The sequence below is a fragment of the Oncorhynchus nerka genome, linkage group LG10 (assembly GCF_034236695.1).
Source record: "Oncorhynchus nerka isolate Pitt River linkage group LG10, Oner_Uvic_2.0, whole genome shotgun sequence".
Taxonomy (NCBI): domain Eukaryota; kingdom Metazoa; phylum Chordata; class Actinopteri; order Salmoniformes; family Salmonidae; genus Oncorhynchus; species Oncorhynchus nerka.
In genome coordinates this window covers 23,913,427-23,938,310 of record NC_088405.1, presented here as the reverse complement: position 1 = coordinate 23,938,310, position 24,884 = coordinate 23,913,427, and the positions used below count along the sequence as shown (strand labels likewise).

At 43.5% G+C, this 24,884-nt stretch overlaps 1 protein-coding gene across 1 annotated transcript; it reads right to left on the bottom strand.

The window, feature by feature from the left end:
* Window positions 1–634: 634 nt before the first annotated feature.
* On the bottom strand, window positions 635–17,301 carry LOC115135033 (TBC1 domain family member 12-like). The gene is made up of 13 exons (XM_029669228.2): window positions 15,567–17,301; window positions 12,884–13,016; window positions 10,691–10,812; window positions 10,359–10,441; window positions 7,349–7,466; window positions 6,682–6,788; window positions 6,446–6,526; window positions 6,206–6,300; window positions 4,448–4,519; window positions 4,130–4,258; window positions 3,664–3,773; window positions 3,227–3,485; window positions 635–2,365 (listed from the first exon to the last, which is right to left on the bottom strand). Exons 1-13 carry the CDS (start codon window positions 17,009–17,011, stop codon window positions 2,297–2,299), a joined length of 2,823 nt encoding a protein of 940 aa, XP_029525088.2. The 5' UTR covers window positions 17,012–17,301; the 3' UTR covers window positions 635–2,296.
* Between the last annotated feature and the right edge of the window lie 7,583 nt (window positions 17,302–24,884).

Below are 24,884 nucleotides of genomic sequence, written 5' to 3'. Positions count from 1 at the left end.
AACCTTCTTGGTCTTTGTGGTTGAAATTCACTGCTCTACTGAGGGACCATACAGTATGTGTGGGCTACAGAGGTAAGGTAGTCGTTAGAACATCATGCTAAACACTATTGTTTCACACAAGAGTGAGTCCATGAAACTTGTGACTTGAGCAAATATTTACTCCTGAATTCATTTGGGCTTGCCATAACAAATGGGTTGAATACCTATTGAGTCAAGACATTAACTTTTCATTTTTTATTCATTTGGAAAACATGATTCCACTTTGGCATTACGGGGTATTGTGTGTAGGCCAGCAAACACTTTATATTGAACATTCAGGCTGTAACAAAATGTGGATAAAGTCAACGGGTCTTCTTACTTTTGTCATGCAGGGGATGTTCAGTGACATTGGCAGGCTCTTATGTTATACTCCCCCTGGTGGATGTATCCAACCCCTACATAGAATTGCCTTACCTTGTACTTGCATGGCTTTTCCATTTCCTTGGCAACTGTAACCAGACACATACATGATTATTAGAAAATGCAATTAAATGTGTTTTTGAAATTTTTCAAATAAATTAGATCAGATAGTGTAGTGTCTTACAAAAATGTTTTACTTAGAAAAAAATAAGGAAAAACAAACCCCACACAGCAATTCTGTTGCCCAGATATTTATTTACACATTTAACTAGTGGCCATTTACGAAAGAGATATTTTTTACATTACATATACAGTACCAGTAAGGCATATGAAAACTGTACAATTGTAAATTGGACAAAAACAAGCGGAATGATTATTTTACATGAAGCAATGCTACAACTTAAATAGTATGCATACAGACCAAATGTCAATCTTAAAATAAATCAAACATCTTGCAAGAATGTTGATCTCCTTCTCCACTACTTTCTAAATATTTAATCAAAGCACTGTACTATCAGACATCACCAACTGTAGATTTAACTCAACATAAAGCGGTTATTCAAACATGTTTCTCCAAAAACACTGCATCATGTGGCCCTTGAGATTCATATTGCACTTTTATTTCAAAATTATCCCCCCCTCTTCAGGGCTTTATTTAAAAGGCCCAGTGCAGCAAAAAAAAACATGATTTGCCTGTGTTTTATATATGCTTCCACACTACGAGGTTGTGATAATTACGATAATGCCCTTTTAGTGTTGGAGCTGTTTGAAAAGAAGACCTGAAATGTCAACCTGTTTTGGTGGGATGGAGTTTTGGCCTGCCTGGTGACATCACTAGGCAGTACATTTGTTAATACACCAATAAGAAAGAGAGTTCCAAACCCCTCTGCCAATAACAGCTACTATTCCATTTTCCCCTCACTCAGACCACTCCCAGAGACTGCTATCAAAATTCTTCCTCGAGAAATTGCTCTTTGTTAAGAAGCTGTTTTTTTTAAACTATTTTAATTGAAAACAATCACAGTAAGGTACTTCATTGTTACCCAGAAATTATTTGATATCGAGATCAAAATGGCTGCATTGGACCTTTAAACTAACTTAAGAGCACTCAGATTCAATAGTTTTTCAAAAGATTTCACCAAGTCGCTCCTTGATTTACCGTTGGTATTTCCTATTCCAGAATCACTGTTTGCCAAGGGTCCTGTTGAATTAGTGAACACGAGGAAAATACTGTATGTGTATACCATACATTAATACATACAAATATAGGTACATATGTTTAAGTTCATATTTACAAACACTTAGTCGTGGAGAAATTTGGTATAACCTAAAAACAAAAAGAGACAAGTACATTTAACAGCTTTACAATCTGAAAGTATAACATATTTCTGACCAGACTATATGGGTGAGTCAGTGGTTTCATGGTCCACCTAAGGCCTGTTTATAATGCTGTTATTATGTGAGTGTGTGTGCATGTAGAGAGATGTGTAGGGATGAAAATGGACATATACTTAATGTGTGTAGTGTACGCAAACCAATGGAGTGTTGATAGGAGTTTTGGGAACTCCTTATAGCCACTTGCCGTATGTGCAATAACATGGACAGAACTCTCCCAGCCTAAAGTATTTTCTACCAGATTTCATCATTCATAGTTGCTAATGGTTCTCTGATGCACCAACATTCATTTCAGTCACACTTCTGATGCCATTTTTGTGTGTGTGTGTGGGAGATATGTAGGGATGTGTTGCCACCTCCCAGTATTACATCCATTTGGTGTCCATTTCATAACCAAGCAAAGCATTCCTGTTGCCTTAGCAACAGTCCCCAGAAGAAATCCAAGTGCGTGTGTCACAGATTCAGAAACACATTGGGTAGTGGGGTTCGTGTGTCTAAACCGTTAGCTTCTTGGAGCCGGACTGTGGTTGGCTATTTCCTTACTGCCATCCTTCATCAATGCAGAGAAGACCTAATGGAAATATGTACATGTAAAATTAAATACATAGAGTAGTTCTACATATCCAACAGAAGGTACTGTTGATACAAAAACAAAGCAAAAAACATACAAGCTCCCCTCTCCTCATCGGTTTTCTTCCTTAACCACTAATATTTAAAAAGACTATAAGAGATTAAGCAACATGGTAAAAAAAACTACCCAGGAGTCCTCTCCCCTATAGACCGCGCCAGCTTGTAGACCTAAAAATTGGAAATGAGTTACCCCTGGTTCGTTCAGCTATCCCTATGGGGGAAATTAAATGGGGATAGAATGGGGTTTTGGGATAAAGCCGAAAAAAAGGTTTGAAGTCAACACAAGCTTAGGAGATCTTATATGTTTTGTTCTGAGATAATATCAGTCAGTTAACATGACCTTTATGAATCATGACACCTTTATGTTTTCATTACATCCACACATAAAAATTCACAAAACGTGACGTTAGCTGATGAAGATTATCTCTAGAACCAAAACGTATAAGACCTCCTAAACCTGTGTTCATCAGACATTATTTTCGCCGTTTATCCCAGAAACCCATTAATTTCCCAATAGACTTTGGCCGACAAGTCATTGAGGAGTTTGCCTCCGTTAGTGCCTACAAAAAGATGCCATTATTATTGCTCTCTATCCGTTGTCATGAAGGGAAGATGAAGGGGAAAGGAAGCCTTTGGAGAGCACTGACACCACCCCATCTTAGCACTGATAAAACCCATCCACAACAGGCCTCACTTCATAAGTCATTAAATAGATGCCCACTTTTCAAATATTTAATTGGAATTCCAGTTTACTTCTGCTCCACAGGTCAGACTATAGAATCAGACAGTGGGTCTAACTGACCTGGCCCCACTTGCGGTTGCTGCTGAGCATCTGTGTGGCAGTGATGCAGCTGAACAGGTTGTCAGCGGCCATGTCATCAGGCAGGCGGGTAAGGAACTGGGCCATATGGATGAAGTCCATCTGCAGTAGGACCTCCTGGTAGAGGCGCAGGATGCCCAGGCCTGTCCGGAACAGACACTCCTCCCCGTCCCGACAGAACACGTCCCACACACGACACGCCACATCCAATGGCAACGACTTACTGTACAGGGTGAAGATCCTGCAGGAATGGACCGAGACACACAGAGGTCAACAACGGTTCATCGGCGAGGTGAAGCGAAGCACATGCAAAGGTCACTTTATGAACTGACAATGAATAGAAATGGACAAAGTCTTGAACCATTTTACTTTAGTTCAAAGAGGGCAAGCACTGAAGTGTCATGTTGTCCTGCACTCACCAGTCTATGAGATAAAGGTCAGGGGTGAGGTTGTTGATCTGAAAGTGATTGAACAGCCGTGGGAGGTTCTCTTCAAAGAACACCTCGAAAGCAGCAAAGTATTTCAACATCTGAAAACAAGAGGAAAAAAGGTTTACACCATGGAAATAACATTTATTCATTCAGCATTATAAACTGGGTGTTGAGAGCTCTGAATGCTGATTGGCTGACAGCCGTGTTATATCAGACCGTATACCATGGGTATGACAAAACATTTATTTGTACTGTTCTAATTACGTTGGTAACCAGTTTATAATAGCAATAAGGCATCTCAGGGGTTTGTGATATATGGCCAATATACCACAGCTAAGGACTGTCCAGGCACTCCACCTTGCTTTGAGCGTAAGAACATATTGGCCATATACCACACCTCCTCAGGCCTTATTGCTTAATTCTCTCAGGACAAAAGGTGTGTGTGTGTCAGTACCAGGTCGTGGTCCACTCTGAAGAAGGCCATCTGACAGGGCTTGTTGAGCAGGTTGGCGAAGGCGATGAAGGCGTCAGCTTCCTCCAGATTCAGGATTAACACTGCAGCGATGAAGGACATCCCCTGGACCTGGAAAACACAAGGAAAGCATGTCTTAGTTCAATTCATTTTTCACCAAAATAAAACAGTTCCATTAAGAACAGAATCCAATTGAAATTGCAGACGTAGGGAGAAATCAGTTCACGGGACAAACATTTAGTCAACGTGGATTGAGAGAAAACACAATTATCTAGGATAAATGAAGTGTTTGCTACTTACATAGCCCACGTCTGGTCTATAACACGTGTACGCCCCCAGAACACTGTGCAAGAGGTCATGATAGGGCCCACCCTATAGGGAGAGTATTAGTCAAATTAATGTCTTGTCTTTTTACTTGAGGTTTATATTGCTTTTGCATATGTACCAAGATGTTCAAATAAACCCAACACTGACCCAACAACAGTGGCACATTCAATGTCAACACCAGCAGATCCAGCAATACAATGAGAAGAATACATTGAAGAACAAAAGCTTCCACACGCCACAACAATACTGGGATAGAAACAGCCATGGACAGTATGAGGGTTCTGTTTTATAGTGACAACCACAGAGATATCAAGCCTCTGAGATCAGGTACTGTATTGTGATGAGAGGAGAGACCTACAGTACCAGTCAAAAGTTTGGACACACCAACTCATTCAAGGGTTTTTCTTTATTTTTACTATTTTCAACATTGTAGAATAATAGTGAAGACATGAAAACTATGAAATTAAACACATGGAATCATGTAGTAACCAAAAAAAGTGTTAAAAATATATTATAGATTCTTCAAAGTAGCCACAGCTCTGCACACTCTTGGCATTCTCTCAACCAGCTTCATGAGGTAGGCAGCTGGAATGCATTTCAATTAACAGGTGCCTTGTAAAAAGTTCATTTGTAGAATATCTTTCCTTCTTAATGCATTGGAGTCAATCAGTTGTGTTGTGACAAGGTAGGGGTGGTATACAGAAGATAGTCCTATTTGGTAAAAGCCCAAGTCCATATTATGGCAAGAACAGCTCAAATAAGCAAAGAGAAACAACAGTCCATCATTACTTTAATACATGAAGGTCCGTCAATACGGAACATTTCAAGAACGTTTAAAGTTTCTTCAAGTGCAGTCGCAAAAACCATCATGCGCTATGATGAAACTGGCATTGAGGACCGCCACAGGAAAGGAAGACCCAGAGTTAGCTCTGCTGCAGAGGATAAGTTCATTAGAGTTACCAGCCTCAGAAATGACAGCCCAAATAAATGCATCACAGAGTTCGAGTAACAGACATTTCAACATCAACTGTTCAGAGGAAACTGCATGAATCAGGCCTTCATGGTCAAATTGCTGCAAAGAAGCCACTACTAAAGGACACCAATAAAAATAAGACTTTCTTGGGCCAAGAAACACAAGCAATGGACATTAGACCGGTGTCCTTTGGTCTGATCAGTCCAAATGTGAGATTTTTGGTTCTATCTCCACATGTATGGTTACCACCATGAAGCATGGGGGTGGTGGTGTGATGGTGCTTTGCTGGTGACACTGTCTGTGATTTATTTAGAATTCAAGGCACACTTAACCAGCATGGCTGCCACAGCATTATGCAGCGATAAACCATCCCATCCGGTTTGCGCTTAGTGGGACTATTATTTGTTTTTCAACAGGACAATGATCCAACAAACCTCCAGGCTGTGTAAGAGCTATATGACCAAGGAGGAGAGTCATGGAGTGCTGCATCAGATGACCTGTCCTCCACAATCACTCGACCTCAACCAAAATGAGATGGTTTGGGATGAGTTGGACCACAGAGTGAAGGCAAAAACAGCCAACAAGTGCTCAGCATATGTGGGAACTCCTTCAAGACTGTTTAACACTTCTTTGGTTACTACATGATTCCAAGTGTTATTTCATAGTTTTAATGTCTTCACTATTATTCTACAAAGTAGAAAATAATACAAAAAAAGAAAAACCCCTGAATGAGTAGGTGTCTAAACATTTGACTGTACCTTCTGAAAAATAAAGAGAGAGGGGAAGGTCCTGGAGATGTCCAGCTTTATCAGGTCCAGACTTGACTCTCTATCCGCCTGCAATGATCCAGAGTCTGTTTTGGAGAAAAAAACATGCAAAAATACAATTAGCTTTTTTATAATGATCAATAAACAAAGCACAAAATGTGTTTCTAACTTGTTTTAAATAATGATGGGGCTTATTCTTGCTCTGGGTCTTTGTGTTGCCATGGTACCTACCTTCGGTCTCGTTTTCAGAGCTGGTCTCACTGAAGCTCTTCCACCTCTCCTTAGCCCGAGACAGAAATATCTCAAACAACTCTACAGTAGCAGACACAATCAACAATACTGTGGTTAATTATAGTTTATCCAGATTATATACGGCTACTGGTCGTTCAACAGACTATGTGGGAGGTAGGGGGGGTGGGGGGGGGGGGGTTGGATAGACAACATTAAGTAGAGTGTTGTGTTTTTACCGGGGGTGATGTTGAGCTCGTTGCCGATGGCCAGGCTCCAGACTCGTCCTCGGACACTGGGAGGAAGGCCCTGCCACCAGAGCTCTCTGACCCGACGCGTGTTACGCCTGCCAGGGGACACAACACACGTCTATCATTCCAGAGGAACTTTAACAGTGTTAAAACTATGGTAGAGTATCAGAATAGTCTATATATGTCAGTGGAGGCTGCCGAGACAACGGCTCAGAATATTGGCTGGAATGGAGAGCATGGAATGTTTTCAAACACATGAAAACCACGTGTTTGATACCATTCAATTTATTCTGTTCCATTACTATGAGCTGTCCTCCCCTCAGCAGCCTCCAATGATCTATGTACATTTGACAACACAACCTATTTCAGCTTCTGGTAGTCATTTGTTTTAAGTGAAAATAATGTTCAGGAGGATCATTTGTGACAAATCAAGATGTCTGCTGTAGCTCAGTTGGTAGAGCATGGCACTTTCAATGTCAGAATGGTGTGTTTGATTCCCAGGACCACCCATATGTAAAATGTATGCACGCATTAATAAGTTGCTTTGTATAAAAGTGTCTGCTAAATGGCATATATTACATAGTATCAAGTGTTTGTGCTGGACGATAAAAGGCATTAAAATGGTACTGATCCCCTCAGTGTAGGGAATACTGACACGCAGTCCCAGTTGGGCAGGACGTCATTGTTCCAGATGACCATGGCATTGGCGATGCTGTCCTCCTGTTTAAACCTCTCCTTCATCTGACGCTTCTTCTTCTGGGCCTCCTTCAGCTCTGACAGAGAAAAGAGAGAGAATGGGTTAAAGTTCCATTTTCAACTTCATGGTCCCAATTGATTTGGCAGCAAAGGAGCATAAAAACAACATTCAACATACAGTTGAAGTCGGAAGTGTATATACACCTTAGCCAAATACATTTAATCCTAGTAAAAATTCTGTCTTAGGTCAGTTAGGATCACCACTTTATTTTAAGAATGTGAAATGTCAGAATAATAGTAGAGAGAATCATTTATTTAAGCTTCAATTTCTTTCATCACATTCCCAGTGGGTCAGAAGTTTACATACACTCAATTAGTATTTGGTAGCATTGCCTTTAATTGTTGGGTCAAACATTTTGGGTAGCCTTCCACAAGCTTCCCACAATAAGTTGGGTGAATTTTATCCCACTCCTCCTGACAGAGCTGGTGTAACGGATTCAGGTTTGTAGGCCTCCTTGCTCACAAACGCTTTTTCAGTTCTGCCCACACATTTTCTATAGGATTGAGGTCAGGGCTTTGAGATGGCCACTCCAATACCTTGACTTGGTTGTCCTTAAGCAATTTTGCAGCAACTTTGGAAGTATGCTTGGGGTCATTGTTCATTTGGAAGACTCATTTGCAACCAAGCTTTAACTTCCTGACTGATGTCTTGAGATATTGCTTCAATATATCCACATAATTTTCCTCCCTCATGATGCCATCTATTTTGTGAAGTGCACCAGTCCCTTTTGCAGCAAAGCACCCCTACAACATGATGCTGCCACCCCCGTGCTTCACGGTTGGGATGGTGTTCTTCGGCTTGCAAGCCTCTCCCTTTTTCCTCCAAACATAACGATGGTCATTATGGCCAAACAGTTCTATTTTTGTTTCATCAGACCAGAAGACATTTCTCCAAAAAGTATGATCTTTGTCCCCATGTGCAGTTGCAAACCGTAGTCTGTATTTTTTATGTCGGTTTTGGAGCAGTGGCTTCTTCCTTGCTGAGCAGCCTTTCAGATTATGTTGATATAGGACTTGTTTTACTGTGGATATAGAGGCTTTTGTACCCGTTTCCTCCAGCATCTTCACAAGGTCCTTTGCTGTTGTTCTGGGATTGATTTGCACTTTTCGCACCAAAGTACGTTCATCTCTAGGAGACAGAACGAGTCTCCTTCCTGAGCGGTATGACGGCTGTGTGATCGTTCGTTCAACAACATTATCAACATGCTGACAAAAACAAAAAACAGCAACAGATTACCACCGTCATACTCATCCTCATCCCTAGCCCATCACAGTCTCTTCCCAGTATTTAAAAAGGCAATGGCCATAGGGGCGAAGGAGTGCTTGTACCTGTTAGTCTTAACAGTGGGGCTCTATACTGGGAGCCAGAGAGTAGGACCTGGGGCCAGTTGCCAGTTGCATAAAACTTAAGTTAACGCCCCCTTATCTTTTCCCTTAAAGTTTCCCCCTTAAATGAAGTGAAACCGTTAAGGGTGCCCATGAGGTCCCTTAATGGCTTCATTCAGTATGGATTTCAATGGAAACAGCATTTGTGGAGGTGAATGTTGCTTCCATCTGCCCTAGTTACAAAAGGCAAACATCCTGCAGCTAGCTATTTAGATGAACAATGGAAGGTAGGCAATCCATAGCTACAATACGTGTTACTATGTTCTGTATCGTTTCGCCCCTCTTAAAATGGAGCTATTTTTCGATATCGCATAATAAATGTGATCTCTTCAATGAGACCTTCAGTCAGTGAATCAGGTCCCCCTCCATAGTAACCAGTGACTCTTTCTGCCGTACATTCCCTCAAAGTACCATAAAACCCTTAAGTTATGCCCTTATCCAAGGAAATGTTTGAGCGGCTCTATGTAACACCCGTAAAAAAAAATCCTTAGGTAAGGGAACATAATTCTGTAAGGTAAACCCTTAAATCGGCATTGCTTGTTGTTTGGGGTTTTAGGCTGGGCTTCTGTATAAGCACTTTTATTATTATTTTTTACTTAACTAGTAGGCAAGTCAGTTAAGAGCAAATTCTTATTAAATATAACGGACAATCCCGGACGACGCTGGGCCAATTGTGCGCCGCCCTATGGGACTCCCAATCACGGCCGGATGTGATACAGCCTGGATTCAAACCAGGGACTGAGATGCAGTACCTTAGCCCGCTGCGCCACTCGGAAGCAGAGATGTAAAAAGGGCTTTAAGTACAGTTGATTTGATGTTTTATGCAACTGTAGGGGGGGTGGGCACAGTCAGACAGGATGGATTCAGTCTTCCTCACCACTTGTCTGTTGTGCAGATCAGACAGACTCCTCTGCTGGACTCCCCATCATCTTACTGCCCACTTTCACTATTCTAGATAGATATTTTTTGCTTTTACACCAAGGTTGCCATACCAGCAAATCATAGAAAATGTTAATACAGACTACGTATGACTTATAAAACAGTCAACAAGGTCCTGTCGACCGGGAACTTTGCCAGTTTCCAGAGACAGAAAATGCACTGCTGGACTTTCATACACATAAGTGTTACACTCAAAATTCAATGTATTATCAATGATTTTGCCAAGATACTTGTAGTTGTCTATAGTGTCTACCACCTGGCCCTTAGTGTTCTGAAATCAATACACATATTAAATCTTTGGTTGTCACATTCAGTTGTAAGAATGCACTGGCACACCAATGCAGTAAATCATCAACAACAAGGCTGTGGGCAGTTTCATTAGCATGAAGGAGACGGACTATTACAGAGTCATCCTCAAAACTTCAAGATCGGTTCTCTTACTGGCTACGACAATCAACAGTGTACAGGATATAGAGGAGCGGTGAGAGGACACACCCCTTTGGGTGTTGTTGATGACAGCTCCCTGACAGGCACAGTCACCCTCTGGGTGTGTGTAGACAGTTAAAACCGTGGTTAGCACATACCTCTCCTCTTGGCTCCTGCCACCATCTCATCATACTCTTGTTTGTGACGCATGGCCTCCTCAACAGACTTGGCAGGAAGGTTCCTGAACAGAGGGGACGAGATGGATGCCTTCAGAGAGAGGTGTGTGGTTTGGGCATACACACTGGCCATACAGAGTATCAGGAATGACATGTGCATGGTGTTTAGATAAGATTCATGTGCATTCCAGGAAAACAGGCCATCCCCCTGTATGAGGGCACTGCACTATACACAATCAATCACACACACACGGGATGTGTACCGAGGGAGTAGCCAACCAGAGGATTTTTATGTATTTTTTTTAAACACTCACGATGGCCTGTCCTCTAGTATCAGAGCTGTGGTAGACAACGGCTCAAACTCCAGGTTTTTCCGCCGCGCTGCAGAGAGCTGGACCTGGGGACCTGGAGCTGGTCCAACCTTCACCGGGTACTCCTTTACATAGAAACACAGGAAACAAGGGGACAAAAACATGTTTACAATGAGGTTTAAAACCCACATGTAGGCTGTTCTTCACTGTGGTCTACAATCAAATCAAATTGTCCCATGCTTCGTAAACAGGTGTTGAGTAACAGTGAAATGCTTACTTACGGGCCCTTGCCAAAAATGCAGAGAGAAAAAAAATCAAATAATAAATAAATATTAATACCACGAAGAATGAGTAATGATAACTTGGCTAAAAACACAAGGTAGCAGTACTGAGTGCAGGGGCACGAGGTAATTGAGGTATATTAGTACATATAGGTAATACAAAGTGACTAGGCAACAGGATAGATAATAAACTGTAACAGCAGCGTGTGTGATGAGTCAAGAGTTATTCCAAAAGGGATCAATGCAGACAGTTAAATAGTTAGCCAATAGCTACCAGGACTGACTATTTAGCAGTCTTATGGATTGGAGGTAGAAACTGTCCAGGGTCCTGTTGGTTTTAGACTTGGTACATCGGTACCACATGCCGTGCGGTAGCAGAGAACAGTCTATGACTCCTTTTATGTGTGGATGGACCAGTTATTGTACATAACACACCAGTGTTCATCCATCAACTACGGCCCATCTTTGCTCCTGTAGAAGGCAGCCTAATGGCTATGGGAGGCAGGGCCGTCAGGGCTAGGGACATTCTGTAGGCTTAATAGTGTCTACTTTGTCCTAGGCCTTTTCTGCACTGTGTGTGTACGTACGTGTGATAAAAAACCTCATTCATAGACCCGGGTTAACCACAGGACAACAGATCTTTTATGAGGTTAGTCTGGATGAGACATAGTTATCATTCATCACCCACACCCCGCTGGAGTTGGTTCATCTATGCGTGATGTTCTCCCTCTCCCACAGTTAGTGTAGTCATGGATAATGCTTCTATTGTCATGTGAAGCAGGTAGGCAGATGTACATCTGGTAGTCTGATGGGCGAAACATATTTTCTATAGTTCCATGCAAAAAGATGGTGAATAATATGCGATTTAGAAAAAAGGCATCCCATAGTCCTTGATTAAAGAGATTGTGATTAGGTGTCGATTCAGGCTCAACTGTCTGGATTATGATCCTGATAAAACAAAAACCAGATGTATTTCTGTCAGTATATTGTAGTTTACTACTTTGTTGTGGAATGGGAATAGTCGAAGTGTAACATCCTACTTCTTGTCTTCATCATTATTCATTGAGCTTCAGTCTCAGTTGACCGCTTCTGTAAACAAGTACCCAGTGTGTCTCTGTCTCAATCTCATTTAGAGCAGCTCAGAGTCCCACCTGACGTGAGCATGGTAGGAATGCTAACCCACTCAGCGCAGTGCTGGGGTGCACATCCGCCATAACAGTCAGAGGAAGAGGGCCAGTGAGGAGTAGGGAGGGTGAGCTGTCAGAGACACCGCCACACAGCATGCAGAAGTGTGGTTGGGGGGGCAGAGTAGCCAGCTGGGGCCTCAGCTGCAGACTGCAACAGCAGAGCAGAGAGACAGCTACACACCGTCCCCCACCACCACTAGTGGTTCAACCAATAACACCCCCGCCCTTTCATCCAGACACCCACTCCTGTCCCTTTGCCTCAATTCCCACCTGTTGCAGACATACACACCACCACCAGAAGCAGCAGCATCACAACAGAGACATTAAATGGACATTTCCATTCCATTAGTTTGAGTTGGTAGTTCCTACAATGTTAAGAGTTCCAGAGATTGGATACCAGATCATTTATATGACACCAGACCAACACAAATATATCTTGATCTTCATTCATTTTTATGGGTAGAACTCAAACAGGTTGTGGTTGAGTCCGACGGGTTGTGGTTGAGTCCGACGGGTTGTGGTCGAGTCCGACGGGTTGTGGTCGAGTCCGACGGGTTGTGGTCGAGTCCGACGGGTTGTGGTCGAGTCCGACGGGTTGTGGTCGAGTCCGACGGGTTGTGGTCGAGTCCGACGGGTTGTGGTCGAGTCTGACGGGTTGTGGTCGAGTCCGACGGGTTGTGGTCGAGTCCGACGGGTTGTGGTCGAGTCCGATATAGAGTGATACTAACCTGCTGGATGGTGAAGGAGTCTTTAGGATCTTTAGTAGTGTTCTCCCTCAGGGGGACCTTTCCAAACAACCTCCACCCAGGAGCATTCTGAGAAGGTGGCTTTGGCTCTTTGGGCTTCCTAGAAAACAGGTTTCTGGAGGAGAGAGAGTGACAAATATTTAAAAGAAGAGACAGACATATATCTGGAAGGAAAATGTACACGGTGAAAGAGGGTGGTACAAATCTCAGGGAAGTAGAGGATGGAAAGAAGGGTGTTGAGCAATGAAAAGATAACATGTACACACATGCTCGCACAAACACACAGTCCCCTGAGGTTCCCAGGCTTTTATCCTGCCCTGTGTACCGTAAGTGTGTGAAGAGTCGGGTTGGGCCATCAGCGAAGCTGCAGTGATATGAGAGAGTTTCTGGCTGTCTGCTGGGTGGAGTGAGTGTGTGGTACAGTGGGGGCCAGGTCAGCAATGTTTGTTCTTCCCTCGTTGTGAAGGAATTCAGAAAGGCACCCTCCCCAAGGTCTTGTGTTGCTACGGATTGTTGAATACAGTACATCAGTGATAACTCTTATACAAAAGTGATCCAGGACACTGTCCATCATCTAGCATCCTCAAACACCTGAAGATTATGATCATCATCGTCATCCCAACCATGCCATCATAATCACCTCAGTGGAATCAAACATAAGAATCCAGCACCACAAACCAGTATTTCCTCTAATGTTGTGCACACAGGCAGTGGGACAGAGTGAGCCGTAGATCACTTGTTATTCATTTCAAAGTGATCAGCAGTGTGGTACAAACAAGTTAATTCCATCTGCAAACATGGATTCTGGTTGGATGAGGACGTTGACAACCGCTGAGTGCTCGTTGCTAGCTCAGCGTAGTACTACTAGGTGTTAGCCTATGCCTCCTCATAATGACTAAATGGCAACCTTGACTGTCAAGGAGTGCACGACACACAGTACCAGCAACACCACAAGTTATGAGTGTGTGCAGTGCTCACAAGAACCTTTGAGCTCAGTATCGATTGCAGTTAACATAGGATAATTGAACGACGTGCTGCGGCGATGCTTCTTACGCAGCCTGTAGCCTAACGGAGGTCTAACTTTACCTAGTACTGTAGCTAGGTACCCTGTCTTTGCGCCTCACCAAATGACAGGTTCCATGTCTCCGGGCCATGGATAAAAGATCTAGGGGCTGTGGGGCTGAGTAGCACAGAGATCAGCCACAACACTCCTCACAGCACCTGTCACAAGGAGATCTCTGTCATTAGACAACATTCTCACAAGTTAAGGAGGGGGTTCAGTTCGTTACGGTCTGGTCTGCATACAGGATGAAGAAACTGCTTTGGAGATTTTAGTTTAGGAGGACTATGCCGTGTGTATAATAAGCTTTAATGGAGAACTGCTACAAAGGCCTATCCTATATAGCTAGGCCTAGCAGTGATGACTTTCTAGAATAAGAGAGTCTCCACAGCATTGCAAGCAACTCAAAATCAATACTCTGAAATTGAATTGATTCAGCTCCAATAGTACAGTACTTTTATAGGGGTGAGAGTGGGGTAGGCGGGAGGGTAGCAGAGAGATCGAGACAGATAGAAAACATTTTCTCTGCAGTCTCATTGCTTGTTGTAGTATGAAATCCAGGCAATAAAGAGGTAGAACACCACAATTCTCTCCAACATTACCCTGGGCTGCAGGAGAAACTGGAGGCCTGCAAATCTCATGAAGTCAATGCAGGGAGGAAATAGTGTTACAGGTAGATGTTGTGTTGTACAGGATGTCTTATCCAGCTGTCAGGCTTCAGATTACATTTAACCTAGCTGATATTAAAATGCTTCCTGAGTTTAAAGTCTCTTTGCTGTTCAAGCATTTTTGCTTTAATGGCACAAAACAATGACCCAGATGCCTTTGTGCTTCATCAACCTGTTCATCTGTAGAAGTTGGACGACATGGGCTAATTTCATTCACAAGCTACACATCCACCCTCCTGCCAAACCCACATTAGCAGGATGATGATCATGAGGAGTTGTGATCGCTTTCTCCAGTCTGCTGCCTTGCACTGTAACGAACATGAAGACGCACCAGATAAACAATGACATTGACCAGGCCTGCAGGTGCTTGAATAGATGCTCTCAGTAATTATGCATGGGCCTAGGATTGCAAAATTCCATTAACTTTCAAAAAATCATTTTTCCAGAAATACAGGATTTCCTGCTCATCACCTCATAATTCCAGGAATTCTCATACCAGGATTTCTGGAAAACCGGTTATTTGGGGGAAAGTTACCAGAATTTTACAACCCTACAGTATGGGCAGAGTCACTACAAAACATGGTCATTATGGATAACCAGCTACAGTAATGAGCTGCTGGAATAGGGTAGTTGGCTGCTTGTAGGGTAGCCCATCAGTCTCATTAACTATAAATGGCACTGTGGATGCCATCAGAAGTCTAACCCCTAAGGAGATAGGCCTCGCTTAACTATTGCTTAGTCTACCATATCCTTTATTACCACAATAACTGACTAATATCCATTACTACTCTCAACACATGCTCACTATGGTAATTCAACATATAGCATTCCCAAATAAGATGTTTCCCAACACGTGTATGCGTGGGTTTGTTGTAGTGGTGGTGAGGGAGTGTGTGTGTGTGAGCAAGTGCAGTGATGGTTACGCTTTTCATATTACCTGGTGAAAAAATCTGAGATTCCAAACTTCTTAGAAGAGGACAGAACTGTCGACCCGTCGGGGAGTTTCTCTGGGGCACTTTGACGACGACCGACATCATAAGTGTTTCTAGAGCAGTCCGCATCCCCCTCATCTCCAAATAACATGTCCCCATCCTCCGGGCTGAGAGGGGTGGCATCACAGCTGAGAGAGACTGTGATGTTTGGGTTAGTCCTGAGGCTGAGAGGCCTAGCTGGGAGACTGCACTCACTCAAATCCTCTCTCATGCTGGGTTCTGCGTTTGGACTGTTGGTGTTTTCAGAAAGTGTTGACGGAGAGGGAGATGGGAGTTTGGCACTCGATTCTGAAGGGACACCCTCAGAGTCCGGAACACTACTCGCTGCATCGGGGGGCTTGGCAGCTGCCGGGGGAGCTCCCACTGGGCTGCCATGCCTCAACCCCGCGCTGTTTCTCTCACATAATGCAGGTGATGACTGGATGTTTTGGAGCTGCAGATTAGAAGCATGCACCACGACAACATCAAATGGAACATTTGTGGTTCTTTCTGAGGAAACAGCATCCAAATCACATGTAGCTTCAGTGTTTACAGTATGCAGGCCACCATTTACTTCCATGACAGAGCAGTCAAGTCCTTGGCATAGCAGTCGGTTGCATGTGTCCATCTGGCTACAATAATCAGTATCCACATCTGTAGACCAATCATCATTTGATAAATAACAATCCATATCCCCATTGGCCATCTTCATGTCCACATCAACAGAGTCTGTGAAAGTGTCATTCTGTTGACGGTTGTCTATAGGCCTACATGACAATGGAGAGAGAGATGGCGGCTGTGGCCCTGGCTCCATATTAGAATCCCCTTCGTTCAGTGTACCCGAGTTGGAATCTTGAGTCTCCCCCTCATAATCCAGTTTTCCCCGCTGTGAAACACGAGCCAGCTGCAGTAACATTCCGTTCCCCTCCTCGTGTCTGTAGGCGCTTGCGGCTGTGTCTGAGCAGGAAAAGGGCCCCCCGTTCCCCCCTCCGTCAGCTTCCGACCCGACCATCAGCTGAACCGATGACTCAGTAAATCCATTACATCTGTGGTCGTTCGGGTGCGGTGGGTCGTTGCACAGGTTTGAAATTACACCGCTTTCATGCATCTGAATGGGGAGACAGTCTGCAACCAAATCCCGCATTATTGTATTCCCAACTCGGACGTTCTGCGATGGTAACACGACACATTCAACGATTGGACTCTTCCCATTGCTGGCTATATAAACATAACCTTTCCCCGTTTGACCCTCATCCGCCGCGCATACTCGGCTTCCGTTGTCGATCAATGGGCGAGAGGTTGCTATTATATTACAGTCGGCATGTGAACCGTAAGATTTACCTGCCTCTTCATTTTCGTTGACATCGACGGGCAAAACAAGAACCACATCTCCATGTTCTGCTGTTTCCATTTCATGTACCCTCCGCGAAGCTAGTTACAGCTTCGGACATAAAATCCTGCAGCGTCGCCCTCTCGGACGTCTGAGCTCCCAGTCTTCGTTGTTCTTTGAGAGCGTGACCATGTTTTGTAGTCTGTCGTTTTTAATCTGGCAGACCCACAAAAACAGCATAATGTTTTGAGGAACGTTTGGTCAAAATAACATTTCAATCGGGCCTGTGCTGTAACAGATTAATGCAATCCCTATGTACCAGTCAGCAGCACTAATACCACAACCAGTAGCCATTTTGAAGTGTTCATGACGTCACGTCTTTCCGGACTCGCTAAATCAGATGTCTTGGATACGAAGTGACATCTTCTTTTGAGAAAGCGTAATTAGGAATAAACCACAGGCTAAATCTAGGAATAAACCACAGGCTACATACTCTGTGGATTAAATTTGCATGATATTTTTATGTGATAGCCTATTGATATAGCTAGCCTACCTTTTTCAATAGTTGAACCAAAGACAATAACCCTTTGGTTGAATAGTGGCCATATTTAGGCTGGATTGTATTTTTATTTTATAGAGGGAAAATTGAGTTATGTATTTGAGTGTGTGATACCAATTAATCGTCTGAAAGTTGCCCACGTTTGCTCTGTCTCTCTCGTGCTCAAGTTCTCGGTGGAACCGCCAGAGGACGTTGTGACCACGCTTGAAACACGACTTTATTTTATACGACCATTGTATTCACGAAGTGCAGTAGGCCAAGGCCATATAAACTCAGCAAAAAAAGAAACGTCCCTTTTTCAGGACCCTGCCTTTCAAAGATAATTTGTAAAAATCCAAATAACTTCACAGATCTTCATTGTAAAGAGTTTAAACACTGTTTCCCATGCCTGTTCAATGAACCATAAACAATTAATGGACATGCACCTGTGGAACGGTCATTAAGACACTATCAGCTTACAGATGGTAGGCAATTAAGGTCACAGTTATGAAAATTTAGGACACTAAAGAGTCTTTTCTACTGACTCTGAAAAACACCAAAAGAAAGATGCCCAGGGTCCCTGCTCATCTGCGTGAACTTGCCTTAGGCATGCTGCAAGGAGGCATGAGGACTGCAGATGTGCCCAGGGCAATAAATTGCAATACTCGTACTGAGACACCTAAGACACCGCTATAGGGAGGCAGGACGGACAGCTGATCTTCCTCGCAGTGGCAGACAACGTGTAACAACACCTGCACAGGATCGGTACATCTGAACATCACGCGGGACAGGTACAGGATGGCAACAACAACTGCCCGAGGTACACCAGGAATGTACAATCCCTCCATCAGTCCTGACTGTCCGTAATAGGCTGAGAGAGGCTGGACTGAGGGCTTGTAGGTTGTAAGGCTGGTTGTCCTCACCAGACATCACCGGCAACGTCGCCTATGGGCACAAACCCACCGTCGCTGGACCAGACAGGGCTGGCAAAAAGTGCTCTTCACTGACAAGTCGTGGTTTTGTCTCACAAGGGGTGATGGTCGGATTCGCATTTATCGTCGAAGGAATGAGCGTTACACCGAGGCCTGTACTCTGGGGCGGGATCAATTTGGAGGTGGAGGGTCCGTCATGGTCTGGGGTGATGTGTCACAGCATCATTGGACTGAGCTTGTTGTCATTGCAGGCAATCTCAAGACATCCTCCTCCCTCATGTGGTACCCCTCCTGCAGGCTCATCCTGACATGAACCTCCAGCATGATAATGCCACCAGCCATACTGCCCGTTCTGTGCGTGATTCGCTGCAAGACAGGAATGTCAGTGTTCTGCCATGACCAGCGAAGAGCCGGGAACTTTCCGGGAACTTGGGGGCCAAATACAACCACGGGCCGCCAGTTGGGGAACCCTGCCATATAACATTCTAAGTGTTAGGCATATGTAAGGGTGTAATTATTTTAGTACATCAATACAAGAGGTTCTCACAGTATCTTGGCTTATTTGCTCTTCTGTTTTCATGAGCCCTTTTTGTTTTTGGAATGAATAGAATGTTTAGAGTTGGTAATAACAATCTAATCACAATACTGCGGGTTCCTTTTACACAAAATAAACCCCTTTTTAGAGTTCAAAATTGCAATGCATACAATAAATGCCTCACATTTTATGAATGAACCTTGACTCTGTTGCCTACTTTTAGTAACACAGAACATAGACGCCAAGAAAAGAACATTGAAGCAAAATCCTGTACACAATGAGTGTATGACTTAACCTATGGAACCGGTTCCATAAATATTGAAAAAAATGACCCCCCCCAAAATAGTTAACTTTGCTTTAGCAATAAGAAGGCTTCACTATTATCACAGAGTATCTACTATTGTTTTGGTTGCCTCCATTTTTATTAACTCATCACTCTACCCATCATCTCGCTACTACACCCCCAATTTTAGTTCACCCGTTCAAAGAGACTTTCCGCAATCCTCTATTTACTATCCTCAGTAATCGGTTGCCCTTTATTCATAACCTTACACATACGGTGCATTCAGAAAGTATTCTGACCCCTTGACTTCTTCCACATTTTCTTACGTTACAGCGTTATTTTAAAATGGATTAAATTACAAATGTTCCTAATCAATCTCCACACAATACCGCAAAATGACAAAGTGAAAACAGGTTTAGACATTTTTGCAAATGTATAAAATATAAAAACAGAAATACCTTATTTACATAGGTATTCAGACCCTTTGCTATGAGACTCGAAATTGAGCTCAGGTGCATCCTGTTTCCACTGATCATCATTGAGAAGTTTCTACAACTTGATTGGAATCCACCTGTGGTAAATTCAATTGACTGGACATGATTTGGAAAGACACACATCTGTCTATATAAAATGTCCCACAGTTGACAGTGCATGTCAGAGCAGAAACCAAGCCATGATGTCAAAGGAATTGTTCGTAGAGCTCCGAGACAGGCTTGTGTTGAGGCACAGATCTGCGGAAGGGTACCAAAAAATGTCTGCAGCATTGAAGGTGCCCAAGAACACAGTGGCCATCATTATTAAATAGAAGAAGTTTGGAACCACCAAGACTCTTCCTAGAGCTGGCCGCTTGACCAAACTGAGCAATCAGGGGAGAAGGGCCTTGGTCAGGGAGTTGACCAAAAACCTGATGCCCACTCTGACAGAGTTCTAGAGTTCCTCTGTGGAGATGGGAGAACCTTCCAGAAGGACAACCATCTCTGCAGCACGACACCAATCAGGCCTTTATGGTAGAGGGGCCCAGACGGAAGCCACTCCTCAGTAAAAGACACATGACAGTGTGCTTTGAGATTGCCAGAAGGCACCTAAGGACTCTTAAGACCATGAGAAACACGATTCTCTGGTCTGATGAAACCAAGATTCCTGGCTTAGGAAGGTCACCAAAAATTCTGAAATTTCCATCCCCAATTACAAAATTTTCTGACAAGATAGAACTGCCAAAGGGGGCGGAGTTGCAATCTACTGCAGAAATAGCCCGCAGAGTTCTGTCATACTATCCAGGTCTGTGCCCAAACAATTTGAGCTTTAAAAATACACCTTTCCAGAAATAAGTCTCTCACCGTTGCGGCTTGCTATAGACGCCCTTCAGCCCCTAGCTGTAATCTGGAAACCATATGTGAATTGATTGCCCCCCATCTATCTTCAGAGTTTGTACTGTTAGGTGACCTAAACTGGGATATGCTTAACACCCCGGCCGTCCTACAATCTAAGCTAGGCCCTCAATCTCAAACAAATTATCAAGGAATTTACCAGGTACAACCCCAAATCCGTAACCATGGGCACCCTCATAGATATCATTCTGACCAACTTTCCCTCTAAATACACCTCTGCTGTCTTCAACCAGGATCTCAGCGATCACTGCCTCATTGCCTGTGTCCGTAATGGGTCTGCGGTCAAACGACCACCCCTCATCACTGTCAAATGCTCCCTAAAACACTTCAACGAGCAGACCTTTCTAATCGACCTGGCCCGGATATCTTGGAAGGATATTTACCTCATCCCGTCAGTAGAGGATGCCTGGTTGCTTTTAAAAAGTGTTTTCCTCACCATCTTAAATAAGCATGCCCATTCAAAAAATGTAGAACTAAGAACAGATATAGCCCTTGCTTCACCCCAGACTTGACTGGCCTTGACCAGCACAAAAACATCCTGTGGCATACTGCATTAGCATCGAATAGCCCCCGCGATATGCAACTTTTCAGGGAAGTCAGGAACCAATATACACAGTCAGTTACGGAAGCTAAGGCTAGCTTTTTCAAACAGAAATTTGCATAATGTAACCCTATTCCAAAACGTTTTGGGACACTGTAAAGTCCATGGAGAATAAGAGTGCCTTCTCCCAGCTGCCCACTGCACTGAGGCTAGGAAACACTGTCATCACCGATAAATGTACGATAATCGAAAATCTCAATAAGCATTTTCCTAAGGCTGGCCATGCTTTCCACCTGGCTACCCATACCCCGGCCAACAGCTCTGCACCTGCCGCAGCAACTTTCCCATGCCCCCTCCCTCCCGCACTTCTCCTTCACCCAAATCCAGAAAGATGATGTTCTGAAAGAGCGGCAAAATCTGGATCCCTACAAATCAACTGGTCTAGACAATCTGGGCTCTTTCTAAAATTATCTGCTGAAATTGTTGCAAACCCTATTACTAGCCTGTTCAACCTTTCTTTCGTATCGTCTGAGATTCCCAAAGATTGGAAAGCTGCTGCGGTCATCCTCCTCTTCAAAGGGGGAGACACTCTAGACCCAAACTGCCATAGACCTATATCGGCCCTGCCTTTCTAAGGTCTTCGAAAGCCAAGTTAACAAACAGATCACCGACCATTTCGAATCCCACCGTACCTCTCTTCACTATGCAATCTGGTTTCCAAGCTGGTCATGGGTGCACCTCAGCCACGCTCAAGGTCCTAAACGATATCATAACCTCCATCGATAAAAGACAGAAATGTGCAGCCGTCTTCATCGACCTGGCCAAGGCTTTCGACTGTCAATCACTGCATTCTTATCGGCAGACTCAACAGCCTTGGTTTCTCAAATGACTGCCTCGCCTGGTTCACCAACTACTTCTCAGATAGAGTTCAGTGTGTCAAATCGGAGGGCCTGTTCTCCGGACCTCTTGCAGTTTCTATGGGGGTACCACAGGGTTCAATTCTCGGGCAGAGTCTTTTTCTCTGTATATATCAATGATGTCACTTTTGCTGCTGGTGATTCTCTGATCGACCTCTACGCAGATGACACCATTCTGTATACATCTGGCCCTTCTTTGGACACTGTGTTAACTAACCTCCAAACAAGCTTCAATGCCATACAACACTCCTTCCGTGGCCTCCAACTACTTTTCAATTCTAGTAAAACTAAATGCATGCTCTTCAACCGATTGCTGCCCGCACCCGCCAGCCCGATCAGCATCACTACTCTGGACGTTTCTGACAGAATATGTGGAAAACTACAAATACCTAGGTTTCTGGTTAGACTGTAAACTCTCCTTCCAGACTCACATTAATTATCTTCAATCCAAAATTAAATCTAGAATCAGCTTCCTATTTCACAACAAAGACACCTTCACTCATGCTGCCAAACATACCCTCGTAAAACTGACTATCTTACCAACCCTTGACTTCGGCGATGTCATTTACAAAATAGCCTCCAACGCTCTACTCAGCAAATTGGATGTAGTCTATCACAGTGCCATCCGTTTTGTCACCAAAGCCCAATATACTACCCACCACTGCGACCTGTATGTTCCCATTGGCTGGCCCTCGCACATATTCGTCGCCAAACCCACTGGCCCCAGATCATCTATAAATCTTTGCTAGGTAAAGCCCCGCCTTATCTCAACTCACTGGTCACCATAGAAGCACCCACCCGTAGCACGTGCTCCAGCAGGTATATTTCACTGGTCATTCCCAAAGCCAACACCTACTCTGGCCGCCTTTCCTTCCAGTTCTCTGCTGCCAATGACTGGAATGAATTGCAATAATCACTGAAGATGGAGACTCATATCTCCCTCTCTAACTTTAAGCATCAGCTGTCAGAGCAACTTACCGATCACTGTACCTGTACACAGCCCATCTGTAAATAGCACACCAAACTACCTCATCCCCATATCTTATTATTTTTTGTTGTTGCTATTGTCATGACGTTTTTAGTAGGTTGACCCACCCTTGTTTTGTGCAGGATTGTCTATATGTTACGTGTGTGCGTTTTAGGTAGAGGTGGATTTATTTTCTGAACTTGGCACCCTGTGTTTTTTGGGTTGTCACGTTGTTGTCCGCGCCCTGTATTGTTGGGCTTATCATTTTGTGTGCCGAAGTAAAGAGCACTTTTGCACAGTGCAACTCTCTGCGTCTGATTCCTTCACCCACCTAGTCCCGCGTGACAACTATGGCCTATTTATTGCCTTACCTCCCTAATCTTACTACATTTTCACACACTGTAAATAGATTTTTCTACTGTGTTATTGACTGTATGTTTGTTTATCCCATGTGTAACTCTGTGTTATTGTTTTTGTCTAACTGCTTTGCTTTATCTTTTCCAGATCACAGTTATAAATGAGAACTTGTTCTCAACTGGCCTACCTGGTTAAATAAATAAAAACATTTTTTTTAAAGATTGTACTCTTTGGCCTGAATGCCAAGCGTCACGTGTGGAGGAAACCAGGCACCATCCCTACGGTGAAGCATGGTGGTGGCAGTATCGTGCTGATGAGATGTTTTTCAGCACCAGGGACCGGTAGACTAGTCAGGATCGAGGTTAAGATGAAGGTACAGAGAGCAAGGTACAGAGAGGTCTTTGATGAATACCTACTTCAGAGAGCTCAGCACCTCAGACTGGGGTGAAGGTTCATCTTCCAACAGGACAACAACTCTAAGTACACAGCCAAGACAATCCAGGAGTGGCTTCGGGATAAGTCTCTGAATGTCCTTGAGTGGCCCAGCCAGAGCCCAGACTTGAACCCAATCGAACATCTCTGCAGAGACATTTTTTTTGCCTTGTCATTATGGGGTATTGTGTGTGGATTGATGGGGGGGGGGGGGTAATCAATTTAAGAATAAGGTTGTAGCGTAACAAAAATGTGGAAAAAGTCAACAGGACAGAATACTTCGAAAATGTACTGGAGGTTATGCTTATTCATATACATTCTATATATAGGACACAAAATATTTCACAGGCAGTAGTGGTGACTAGGCACATTTTTAAACAAGGGGCCATTTTAACCCCTTGAACATCTCCAAATAGAAACAAGCTGTGATGAAACTCATTGTCCATTTAGGTTCTCTACCTGCTTGAAAATGTTTTGCCAAATATCTCACCATTCACACGTTATACTGTCCAGAGCATTAATGTCCAATCATTTAAGCTAGTATAATGTTAATCACTAGGCCTAAAGTACCAGTCAAAAGTTGACACACCTGGTCATTCAATAGTTTCTTTATTTTTACTATTTTCTACATTGTAGAATAATAGTGAAGACATCAAAACTATGAAGTAACACATATGGAATCATGAGGTAACCAAAAAAAAAAGCGTTAAACAAATGAAAGTATATTTTATATTCTTCAAAGTAGCCACCCTTTGCCTTGATGACAGCTTTGCACAGTCTTTGTATTCTCTCAACCAGCTTCACCTGGAATGTGGAGCGATGGGTAACGATGCTTTGAGGGTGACTGTTGATGTGTGCAGAGGGTCCCTGGTTCGAGCCCGGCGAGGGGACGGACTAAAGGTATACTGTTACACTTTGTGGTATATTTTCACAACTCTTAGTACAAAATTCAAAACAGATCATCAAAACTCTAAGAACATTTTCAATTGCTTAAGTGCAACACACAAAATCACAGTCATTTCACCAAACTGAATCAGTGTTTCATCTAGAAATCCACGTTTCAC

Bases quoted from the DNA above. Each gene is read 5' to 3' on its own strand.
- LOC115135033 (XM_029669228.2), bottom strand. From the start codon at position 17,011: ATGGAAACAGCAGAACATGGAGATGTGGTTCTTGTTTTGCCCGTCGAT. The intron at 4,259-4,447 runs GTAAGTAGCAAA...TGTGTTTTCCAG, and splicing joins ATAGACCAGACGTGGGCTAT to GTCCAGGGGATGTCCTTCAT. The intron at 3,486-3,663 runs GTGAGTGCAGGA...CCATTCCTGCAG, and splicing joins GACCTTTATCTCATAGACTG to GATCTTCACCCTGTACAGTA.